A 12584-nucleotide genomic window follows, 5' to 3' on the forward strand; every position below is an offset into this window, starting at 1 on the left:
TTTGTTTTGTTTTGTTTTGTTTTGTTTTGTTTTGTTTTGTTTTGTTTGAGAGAGAGTTTCTCTGTGTAGCCCTGGCAGTCCTGGAACTTGCTCTGTGGACCAGGTTGGGCTCAAACTCCAGAGATCCACCTGCCTCTGCCTCTCGAGTTCTGAATTAAAGATGTGTACCACCACTGCCTGGTGCTCACGGGCTTTCATGCAAGAGGGGTGGAGAGATGTCTCAGTGGTAAGAGCACCTGTCCCAGCATCCACATCAGGAAACTTACAACAGCCCCTAAGTTTACCGTCCTCTGATCTCTGCAGTCACTTGCACACATGTGGGCAAATACTCAGACACCTAAAAAATAGAAATTTTTTTTTAAGAAATATAAAGAGGGGCTGGCAATTGTGCTTCTTGCTGTACAAGCTTGACCACCTGAGTTTGGTATCTGGAATCCACATAAAAATGGAAGAAGAGAGCCAACTCCATAGTGTTGTGTTCTGACCTACATACACAATAATAATAAATAATAATAATAATAATAAAGCAGAAACATGAAATAAAAGTGCATGGTTAAATTGAACTGCTATTTTTCCTTTTCTATTACTTTTCCTATTGCTGTGATGAAAAATACTCTAACGAAAGCAACTTAAGGAGGGAAGGGTTTATTTTGGCTCCCAGTTCTAACACAGTAGGGAAGCCTTGACAGCAGACACTGGTCACACTGTATCTACTCATAAAAGGGAGGGGTATGGATGTTTAAGCTTAGCTGGCTTCCTCTTTCCTTCTTATGCAAGCCAGGACCAAGTCCAGGGAACGATTAGAGGAGGTCTTCCCATGACAGTTAGCCTACTCAAGATGACCCCATGGGCCAGGGCAGTGGTCTAGCCACGCAAAAAGCACTTGCCATGAACAAATCTGACAACCTGAATTTGATCCCTGGGTCCCATAGGGTAGAGCCAGCTCAACCCATATAGATTACAGTCCCCCAGAATGAAACCAAACTCCTAGAAATTACAAACATTGTTTACGTGAGCACAAAGATTACAGCAATAAACTTATCATCTCTGTTTCTAAATGATAAGCACAGAAAGTGTGCTTAAGTCAAGTTCCTGTGTTTCTGTACTGTCTTTCTAACCAACACTCGCTCTAGATAAAGTCTTATAAGGCCAGACAGTGGTGGTACACCCCTTCAATCCTAGCACTCAAGGAAGCAAGGCCAGCCTGGTCTACAGAGCAAGTTCCAGGACAGCCAGGGCTACACAGAGAAACCCTGTCTCACCCCCTGCGCGTGTGCATGTGCACACACACACACACGGCAAAGAAGGTCTTGCAGGCTTGTCAGTTGAGTGTCTGTTTTAGTTGTTTTCTGTTTATTTATTTGTCTTGCTTGGTTGTGATTCAGGCACACAGCTCTGCAAGTGCTCTATTACTGAGCTACATGCTCAGCCTAACTGTAAGTTTTCAGGTGAAGGATATTATGCCCTCAGAAATGAGATTTTGTATGTATAGGGCAGGAGTAAAGAAGCAGCATCTCATACTGGATATTCACCTGACCTGACCAACAGAGACATGCAGTCTTCTAGGGGAATGAAAGTCTTGTGGGTATTGAGATGATGATGCTCCTTATTTCAGGAAGCCGGAGACAACAGCCAGTTCTGCTGGAGGAACCTCTTTTCCTGTATCAACCTCCTGCGGCTGCTCAATAAGCTGACCAAATGGAAGCATTCCAGGACCATGGTAAGAGGGCTTTAGATCACAGAAGCATCCACTCAGCTGACTTGCGCATCATTAGTATCTGTACATTGCCTGTTGGAAAGCTCTGTAGATAACTGGTACAGAAATTTCTGCACTTCCTAACTCTGGGCACTTACTCCAAGATGAGTACAAACCAGTCCATTTCTTTCCATGGAACTAAATACAGACACTCTTGAGGCAGCTCTAACAAGGGAAGCCAGCCACATTCGGATTATACTTACACATCCCCAAAATGAAGCAAGTCTAACATTCATTGCAGTGTTATGATAATAAGAGTCTGGAAACAACCTAAATGTTCATTAACAAGGACCAACTGCTTAAATAAATTATGATGTACCCTTATAGTAGACTATGATAAAACCACTCAATAGAATGAGGCATTTCTCTGCTGGTGTGGAATAATTTTCAAGTTATATTATTAAATTAAGCGAGGCCTTTAATCCGAGCCACTTGGTAAGAAGAGGCAAGAAAGAGCTCTGTGATTTTAAGGCTAGCCTGATCTATAGAGAGAGATCCTGTGAGATATGGGGGTTAGGGAGATGGCTTAGTAGTTAAGAGCATGTGCTGTTCCTGCAGAGGACCCACGTTTGGTTCCTAGCACCTACATCAGGCAGTTCACATCTGCCTGTAACTTCAGCTGCAGGGAGAGCCAATGCCTAAGGGCACCCATACTCACATTCATGTGCACACGTGCGTGAACACACACACAAATTTAAAAAAATAAGCAAGATATTGATTAGTGTAGTTGGCTATTGTGTTAAAATATAAAAATAATATATATGTGATATACCTATAAACAAAAATTTTCTCTAGGGCCAGAGAGATGGCTCAGCTGGCAGAAGTGCTTGCTATGCATGTGGTGACCTGGCATGCCTGGTGACCCCATAGTGGGTCTAAACTCAAAGCTGTCTACTGACCTCTGCATGAGTGCTATGAAGTATTTGCACACATATGTAAAAACACATACATGTATACATGTAACAAAATTGAACTAATAGTTTTAAATCTTAAGAAAATAACAAAAAGACCAGATGGTGATGGCTCATGTCTTTAATCCCAGCACACAGGAGCTTGAGGCCAGCCTGGCTACAGAGCATGTTTCAGGACAGCCAGGACTACACAGAGAAACTCTGTTTCAAAAAAAGAAATTATCTCCAATGATACACAAGAAACTAGTAATAGTGGGAATGGTATAAATGTTAGATAATCTTTGTTTTGAATTATATAATTTTTACATTTTTTAGATTTATTCATTTTATTTATGTTTCGCCTTCATGTATGTATGTGTACCACGTTGTACTTGGTACCCACAGAGGTTAGAAGAAGGCATTGGATCCTATGGAACTAGAGTTACAGATGGTTGTGAACTATGATGAGGATGCTGGCAACTGGACCCAGGTCCTCTAGAAGAGCAACAATTGTTCTTAAATGCTAAGCCATCTTTCCAGTGTGAATATTATAAACTTTAAATGAATTGGTTTTGTTGTATATCACAAGACTGGCTTTGAACTCATGATCAGCCTCTGAATATTGTAATTGCAGGCATGTGCTATCATGTGTCTGGCTTAATTTGTATGGTGTGTGTGTGTGTGTGTGTGCATGCACGTGTGCATGTTTGGACAGTGTTTCACTCACCCCAGGCTATCCTCAGTTCTTCTGTATTCCTGAAGACTAACTCTTGTGTAGAATAGTTAAAATTCATGGGCTTAAGTTTTTGGCAGACAAAATAGGCATCTCATTTTACACTCACTCAGTAATATGCTATTGGTATTTTAAAATCTGGACACATAAATTGAATTTTATGTTTCAATTCAATTCAAGATACTAGGGTCCCCTAGGATAGCCATGTTTGTCTATGACCTGAGTTGGAAATCCTAAGAAACTTCACATGGTAATGGACTGTTTGTTACCCCTGTCCCTGTTTCACTGGGCAGATGTTGGTGGTGTTTAAGTCAGCTCCAATCTTAAAGCGAGCTCTCAAAGTCAAACAGGCCATGCTACAACTTTATGTCCTGAAGCTCCTAAAGATACAGACCAAGTACCTTGGGCGCCAGTGGAGAAAAAGCAACATGAAGACCATGTCAGCCATTTACCAGAAAGTGCGCCACCGTATGAATGATGACTGGGCTTATGGGAATGGTGAGTAGTCTCAAAGTAGATGGTAGGTGTTCTTCGTGAACTTGTAGCTCGTTAATTGGCTAGGCTGACTGCCCACTGAGCTCCTGGGATTTTCCTGTCTCTGCTCCTGCAGCACCGTGGTTATAAATGCATACTGCTGCACCTGGCTTTTATGTAGGTGTCAGGGATCCAAAGTCATGTCCTCATGCCATCTCCCGAGCCCCTAAATATGATACAAGTTTTATGATGTGGTAAAATGTTTACTTACTTATAGTTTTTGTTTGTTTGTTTTAGTTTTGCTTTGTTTTGATTTGTTTGAGACATGGTCTCACTATATAGCCCTGGCTGTCCTAGAACTTGCTATATAGACTAGGCTGACCTCAGACTCAGAAGATCTGCCAGCATCTGCCCCCCAAATGCTAGGCTTAAAGGCATGCATCACCAGGCCCGGCTGAGTTGGTCCTGATTTTTTATGTTCTGCTCTAATCTCCCCTAGGAGAAAATCTCCCCTTTTCATCCACTATGGAAAGCTCGATAAAAGGAATTTGATTGCTCTTAACAATTATAATAAATTACTAGAAAGAAATAAACAAGAGATTACAATAAAAAGCCCTCTCGTCTCCTTTCTCAGCAGTAACTACTGTTACTAGTTTCTAATCTGCCAAAGATCATTTCTGTTATATTAGTTTATATGTGAGCATATGAATACTTTTAAAGCCTGTAAGCATGCTATATGGCTACTTTATACATAGCTCTTAAAAGAACATTCTGAGCAGTTCCACTGTTAGGATCCCATAGACAATGCTCTGCAGAGGAGAGTAACATCCTGAGTTGTATGTATCTTTTTCTCCCTCTCTTCCTATGTCAGACATCGATGCCAGACCATGGGACTTCCAGGCAGAAGAATGTACCCTGAGGGCCAACATTGAGGCTTTCAACAGCCGCCGATATGATAAACCGCAGGACTCAGAATTCTCACCTGTAGATAACTGCTTACAGAGCGTGCTGGGGCAGAGGCTGGATCTGCCTGAAGATTTCCATTATTCCTATGAGCTCTGGCTGGAGAGAGAGGTGTTCTCCCAGCCCATCTGCTGGGAGGAGCTGCTCCAGAACCACTGAGCTCTTGTCAACAAAGCACGAAGTGGAGGTTGGCTCCAGTAATGTGATTTGCCTGTCCTGCCCACTCAGCCTTCATACTGACCTCCAGGAGTATGTGTCAAGGACAGTTCCAGCCCAGCATCCAGCAGAGACACCCAGCATAATTTAGGACTATTCTGGATGCCATTAGGCTTGAAGGTAGTTGCAAGACTGGGATCCTGAGTCAAAGCAAATGGATCACCTTGCCCTAGGCTCAGCTCGGTACCTAGATGGCCTTCACATCTCCTGATGGGTCAGTCCTGGACAGACTCTTTGAAACCTGCTATAATCGTGCCTAGAACCAGGCTAGCCTTTTGTTATTGTGGCTAGCCTTTGTTAGCCACAATAGTTAAAGGAAGTCTGTTATAGCATTTGACCCTTGACATTCATCTCAAGCAGGGAGATAGGTACAGGCCATAAAATGAGCCTTTTCTTCTTACCCACTCTAAATGCCTGGGACTTTTCATTTAGCAAAACCAACTTTAGACTGTATTTTACATTTAAAGTATTGATGCTCACCTCTGTATAAAATAATCACTGGTTCTAAGATGATCTGAGAGCACTGCATCTTTATAAAGAATGGCTGTTTCCAAAACACTGCATGTTACAGAACAGTGTAGGGTATTTCCTTAAGAGATCTGTGTTCAATATAAAAAATATTTCATGTGTATTCTGTATAGTACATTGAATGCTTTGTCATTTGGATAGAACCACAACTAATATAATATGGCCTATGGCCTTCTCTAAGAATATCTTGGGATTTTCACAAAGTATTTCAGTTTTTAAACATCTGAGTACACTGCAGAAAATTACTTTCTAATATAACCCCAAGTCTTCACCTGAGTAAACAGAGTGCAGAGGAGTGAGTCAGGATCTGGCCATGTAGTCCTGACTAGGTCAGACCTTACTGTGCAGCCAGGCTGGCCTTGAACTTGTAATGACCCTCCTTCCTCTGCCTGCTGAGTGGCATAGGCATGGGCCTCCTCTTTCAACAAAGTCATTTGAAATGATTATAGCAGGTTTTATTCACTGAGATGTGTCCATCTGTGCTGATTTTTTTAATGAAAAGCAACACCATTCGTTTATATTTTTTCTTCCATGTTCATTGTTTTTTTTTTTTACCTTTTCTTTTTCTTTTCTTTTTTTTTTTTAACTGCTAGCAGTTTCAATATGGTTTGTACTAGAAGCAGTTTCAATATGGTTTGTACTAGAAGCATCACACATTTCACGGAGGATTCTCTACTCCTCCTACATAGGAAAATCACATTTTTATCTTTTGCTTTTCAGTTTAAGTGTTTGAACTTTTTTTATTTTAAAGGTCATCTCACTGCCCAGACACTACTGAATCTTTTTGTGATAGCACAAGGACACTTTATTCCTAGGGAGCTGGTCCAAACTGGCTCATTTACTCTTCCCTTTGTCAAGCACAGACCCATTTTAGGTCACTATAGAGACCAACATTATCCAAAGGAGTGATCAGTACCTCTGTGCCTCGGGTAGCAGGGTTTCTTACTGTGGAAAATGACAGAGAATGTTAAGTATGTAACAGATGAAATGTCTTAAAATAATTTGCAAATTATATCAAAGCATGACAGCAATTCTCATTTCAAACCGCTTACTGAATGTAGCATTAGGCAATTTTATTCATCTAGGGTCAGGCTACTATGATTTTAATATCCGAGTAAAAAGATAATTTTCCAAGAAAGACAATCATCACCAATCTACTTTTTTTTTTTTAGTTTTTTCAAGACAGGGTTTCTCTGTGTAGCCCTGGCTGTCCTGGAACTCACTCTGTAGACCAGGCTGGCCTCAAATTCAGAAATCCGCCTGCCTCTGCCTCCCAAGTGCTGGGATTAAAGGCATGCACCAGCACTGCCTGGCTACAATCTACTTTAAAGTTATATTATATTCAATTCTGTAAAGAAAAAAACAAGTTACCTTTTGAAAAAAACGCATAAATGCTTTCTGAGGCACAGAAGTATTACTACAGAAGCTTTAATATGTTGTATTTTATTATTTATAATTTTTGAGAATATTAATTCTCAATGCAGATTGAGAAACTATTATACCTTGCAAAAAAGAATGATTAATTTCAAATCACATCATTTGTTCCCGCAACTTGCTGTGGCTAACTTTCTGGTATCACAGCGAGCCCCATGTCTAAGATAACTGGGTTAGATCTCCCGGTTTGAGAGCTGGCATATATGGTTAGGAATAGCTTCAGATTAACCAACATTTAATGAAGATTACAGTTTCTACATGGAAGCATGCCATTTGTATTATTTATAATATAAAGACTTTCTTTGTGAATATTTCAGTGAAGTTTGTTCATCTCACCGAACACTTTAATAAACAGAAAACCTGGACTTAGAAATTTGGTCTCGGGCTGGAGAGATGGCTCAGTGGTTAAGAGCACTGACTGCACTTCCAGAGGTTCTGAGTTCAAATCCCAGCAACCACATGGTGGCTCACAACCATCTGTAATGAGATCTGATGCCCTCTTCTGGTGTGTCTGAAGACAGCTACAGTGTACTCATATATAATAAATAAATAAATCTTTAAAAAAAAAAAAAAGAAAAAAGAAATTTGGTCTCTAATTCTTTAATATAAGATCATCTTAAAGTCATGTTAAATAGAAAAGGATACAGGATAAATATAGAACTCCAAGCCTGAATGATGTAACAAGCGTTTATTTCAACGTCGTGGGTCTGGAGCCAGACACTTGGCTCACCTTGGATTGGCTTTTCTCTAAATTTATTCTTATTCTGGCATAAAGCATAATGGATGTCCCTACTGCATACTGTTTCATTCTGAAAGCCAAAAGCAGGAAACAAACCATATTGTGCAAGTACATTTCAGAGCTCCTGCTTGTGGCAGAAGGGACATTGTTCGTGTCATTGGCTGATGCCATGCAATCGACTCACATGGATAAGCCTAACATTGGGCCAGAAGAGCATACCATACCCATCTGACAGTGTAATGCTTTTATACTCATGCTAATGAATATCTGTTTCTATCCTACACAAAATACACACAGCTCCTCCCCAAGGAAGGCTTCAAATCTTATCCAGTGAGATCTTAAAGTTCAGGATCTCATCAACTCTCTCTCTCTCTCTCTCTCTCTCTCTCTCTCTCTCTCTCTCTCTCTCTGAAACATTGTCCCAGGCTGACCTTGACATAGATGTAGAGTCTGTTGACCCTGAGACTTGAAAACTGAATAAGAGTAACATGTGTAACTGAATTAATACCAGAACATCCTTTTGGGGGGTTTGTTTGTTTGTTTTCTTCTGGTTTTCAAGACAGGGTTTCTCACTCTGTAGACCAGGCTGGTCTCAAACTTAGAGATATGCCTACCTCCTGAGTGCTGGAACTAAAGGCCTGCTCCACCACCACCTGACACCAGGACATCTTTGTACATCTTAAACATACACAAATTTTTGTCAATGGTATCTCATGAGGCTGTATTTGTTTTGTTCTGTTTTTGAGGCAGGGTCTCACATAGCTCAGGCTGGCCTTGCATTTGTTACGTGCTGAAGACAAACTTCAACTTTGGTATATATCAGTCCATAGTGATTCTGTGATCCCATTGAACAAATGTTTATTTGGATAGGGAAGGTCTTTAGGCTCTACAGAAGTAATCCCCTACCTTTTCATGTTCTCTGGGGTTAGACACAGATTTCTTTGTACTTAGAAACAGAGGGAGGAAGATTGTGGTTTGGGGACCAACCTGAGCTACATAGTGAGGCCCTTGTCTCAAAAAAGCATGAAAGTGTATGCTTCAGGTCCCATGCCAGCAGTAGTAGTCTCCTCGTCTTCAGCTCTTGGCTTCTCCACCTGAAGTATTGCCAAAATATTGCTTTCTAACAAGCTGACTCTGGACAAGCGGAACGTGAAAGGGAAGTGGACCATTATGAGAGTGGACCTCAGTGTTTCTATGAAGAACAACCAGATAACAACCACAGGATCAAGGCTGCTGTTCCAAGTATCACATTCCACATGGACACGGAGCCAAGTTGTCCTTATGAGCCACCTGATGGTGTTCCCATGGATGACAAATGCTCCTTAGAAGCAGTTGCTACAGAACTCAAAATCTCTGCTAGGCATGAATGTTCTGTACTTGAAGGATTGTGTGGGCCCAGAAGTAAGAAAGCCCATGCCAACCCAGCGGCTGGGTCTGTCATCCGGCTGGAGAGCTTCCTCTTCCATGTGGAGAAAGAAGAAAGGGGAAAAATGCTTCTGGGAACAAGACTATAGCTAAGCCATACAAAATAGATGTTTTCCAAGCTTCACTGTCCACATGAGGGGGTGTCTGTGTCAACAGTGCTTTGGGGACTGTGTACTGACCCCACAGTTCCATGGTGGGTGTGAATCTTCCAGAGAAGGCTGGATTTTTTTTTTTTTTTTGAAGGAGCTGAACTACTTTGCCAAGGCTTTAGAGAGTTCAATCTTGGGCAGAGCTAAAGGCAAACAAGATCTGGCTGATTAATAAATGCTGGAGAGTCGAGATAACTCATTGGTAGGGGGATGGCTTTTACTTTCTTTAAACAACATAGATTTTTATTTCTCTGTACGATGAAGGAGGCAATATCATCAAAGGTCCAAAACAGAAAAATGGCCCTAAGATTACCCTGTCTATTGACTTTATCAGTTTGGTAAGGATGCCAAGACTGGCCAAGCTGCTGTGGCCTTTGGCATATCTGGATGGGCTTGGACTCAGGCACTGATAATAGCAAGCAATGTTCTGAGGCTGTGGTTCCAACTGAGTAGATTGTTTGCATTGGACCTGTGACAACGTTTAAATGAGAAGCCAAGTCCCTCATTGATGCAGTGGTGACAGTCACAGTCACTTCTAGGGGTTGCATTACTATCATAGTGGAGATGTGTCCACTGCCACACACTGTGCCAAATAGGATATGGAGTGAGATCAGCCATGTGAACACTTGAGTGGTGCCAACCTAAAGCCCTTGGGAGGTCAAGCCCTTCCTGAGATGGGTGCTGTCAGCAATGTTCAGTCTTTCCTTACCACTGGGTTCCTGCTCACAGCTGCTAAGTCAGCTTAGTGTTTTCTACATCTCCATTTGGTGTTAGCCCAAGGTTCAGCTAATGGCCAGAAGATGTAGCATCAGGAATCCTTAAACATCATCTCAGCTCATCCCCTTGAGATTCCTTAGTGACTAAACCCTTGCACGCTCTAGAGTGCGCCTATTTATAGTCTGCCTGCCTGTAAGAGACAATAAGCCGTGATCGCTTAGCTCCCTGCTTCATGGTGCTGTCCATGGCTGCGTGGAATTAAGATGAAATTCCATTGTAGGTTCAGAAAAATTAATGACATGTTAAACAGTAAGGATGTCCGCTGCAGGCAAGGGTACATGGGGTTGGTTCCTTTTCTAACATCCTTTGCTACATCTGAAGAAGGGATTAGAGAACCTTTCTTCTCTACTCCCAAGATGGCACATCCTCCTTACTGTGCTTCCTGGTTAAGAACTGTCAAGGCATGAGAATCAGTTTATATTTTGAACAGTCATTATCAAAAGCCCTTTCAAAGTCTAATTCCAGTTAGCCTGTTTGCCAGTGATTACAAGTGTAGCCCCTTTACATGCCTCTCTAGATCTGATTACAGGTCCTTTGAGTGTATCAGCCTCGGTAGAGTCTCTTTTCTTTGAGCATTTTTGTCCAGTGAAAGAGTTCACTGGGAGTTTTGAATGCCACATCCTGTTTGGTCTTTGCCCCAGGGCAATGTGCTAAAGCAGCCTTTTGATTCACAGTGTCTTCACAGTTTTTCTCATGAGCTGGATAGACAGTTGCAGTAGTCAACCTTTGTTAAATCTTGAAATTTCTGAATTACCTTTTCCTTGCTTGATAATAAGCCAGGTTTTTGTTCGTTCGTTCATTTGTTTGCTTGCATGTTTTGCCATTGCTTCCTTGTAATATTTTAACAAATGCAGCTAATACTAGCCAACTCCTACTACCAACATTTCTGTTTTCAGATCTTTTCACCCAGGTCAGACATAATGACACAAGCCTGTAATCCCAGCACTCTGGATGCAGAAGCAGGAGGACCACTGGGAGCCTCCTAAAGGCCAGTCTAGGCTACTAGTGACTTCTGAGACAGCCAGGGCTACACAAAGAAACCCTGCCTCAAAAAGCCAAAAGAAGTAGGAGGAGGAATGAAGGAAGAAGGAGAAGAAAGAAGAGGAGGAAAGATGGAAGGAGGAGAAAGAGGAAGGAAGAAGATGAGGAAGAAAGGGAAGAGGAGGAAGAAAGGAAGAGGAGAACAGCAGCAATGTTCTCTAGCAGACCCTTGTAGCACTGGTTTGTAATTGCAGCTACTCAAACAAAAAATTACCAAAAGGGGGACTGCAGCTTTGAGGGATATAGCTCAATGGTAGAGTATTTGCCTAGCATAGTCATAACTGGAGGTTCACTCTCCAGTAGTAACCCCCCCCCAGCAAAGTGCATTTTCCATCTTCAAGTCATCATAGGGACTAACTTGCCAAAATTTTTGGCACTGTAACAGGTTGTCACTCTTCTCACTAGGACACTAGCCTGTAAACCAATTATGGGAGGGATTCCTGTGGTAACCTCATGCTGCGGGTTCCAGGTCCAGTATACAAGATGTCTGACAACATAACCCCCAAATTCTCAGAGGTAGCAACAAACCTTTTGATCAGGTGAGGGGGTACATGTGTGTGGAACTCCCAGTACTCTGAGGCAGACGACCACACCTTTAGTCCCAGCACTGGAGAAGCAGAGGCAGGGGGATCTCTGTGAGTCTGAGGCTAGGCTAGACTACACTGTCTCATGAAAACATACAGCAACAACAAAAATACTACAATTTCTTTCTAACTTAAGGGTCTGAATACCTAGTGTGGGAGTTTGTTGTACCTGTCTTCTCTTTCTGGTCTCTAAGATGACTGATGGAAAAGACTTTGTTCTCAGTAAAACAGGAACAAAAGACTAATTCATACAAATAAATTTAGCACCTGCTACTCAGACACAGTACATCTTTCAAGGGTTTACAGCAAAGCACCTCAGACGGCCAAGCCTGATACTGTGTAAGGGCGTTACTTCTCTACAGGACAGCATGCCTGGATTAGGCACTCACAGAGAAGGGAAGCATATAACTAGGAACAAGAATAATGTCTACCACAGTTGTATAAATATCTTTAGAAACTTTAAGGTAAAGAGGTAAAACGGATGCTAGATCAGCAATTGTGAATCATCACTGTGACTTTCCAGAGCCTCTGCATCGCGAAAGAAAACCTGAACTACAGTTCCCAGAATTCTCTACGCTCCATGAGTCCCAGTTAAAAATCTATTAGCAAGCCCATTATCTACTGGAAGTAGTTACAATCAATTAGACATACAGACATACACGATACACTAGTCACTGCAGATTCTCGGTGAGCTCTGGAGGTGAGTGGTGTGCTGTCAGAGATCTTAGAATCTTAAGAGCTTTCCCATGAGCTCCAGAGAACTGTCCATCTCAGTGGTTTGTGTCACCTTCGGCTGTGATTTCCTCAACTTAGTAAGACCTTGTCTCAAAATTAAAACATAGCTGGAAAGAGAGGCAGAAGGATCTCTGTGTGGT

General features: G+C 41.8%; 1 protein-coding gene and 1 pseudogene across 2 annotated transcripts in view; both read left to right on the forward strand.

Moving 5' to 3' along the window:
• Strip2 (striatin interacting protein 2) overlaps positions 1 to 6060 on the forward strand; it is a 39495-nt gene extending 33435 nt beyond the window's left edge. Inside the window, exons 19-21 of one of the 2 annotated variants that reach the window (XM_028762615.1) lie at positions 1616 to 1720; positions 3673 to 3877; positions 4725 to 6060. In XM_028762615.1, coding sequence (XP_028618448.1) covers positions 1616 to 1720; positions 3673 to 3877; positions 4725 to 4975 — 561 coding nt within the window. In that variant the 3' untranslated portion in view covers positions 4976 to 6060. The remainder of the gene's footprint in view (positions 1 to 1615; positions 1721 to 3672; positions 3878 to 4724) is intronic. The other variant, XM_028762616.1, reaches the window with a different exon arrangement.
• A 1713-nt stretch (positions 6061 to 7773) lies between these two features.
• On the forward strand, positions 7774 to 10053 carry LOC114617079 (annotated as a pseudogene).
• Positions 10054 to 12584: the final 2531 nt, after the last annotated feature.

This window comes from Grammomys surdaster, unplaced genomic scaffold (genome assembly GCF_004785775.1).
Source record: "Grammomys surdaster isolate TR1022 unplaced genomic scaffold, NIH_TR_1.0 134, whole genome shotgun sequence".
NCBI lineage: Eukaryota > Metazoa > Chordata > Mammalia > Rodentia > Muridae > Grammomys > Grammomys surdaster.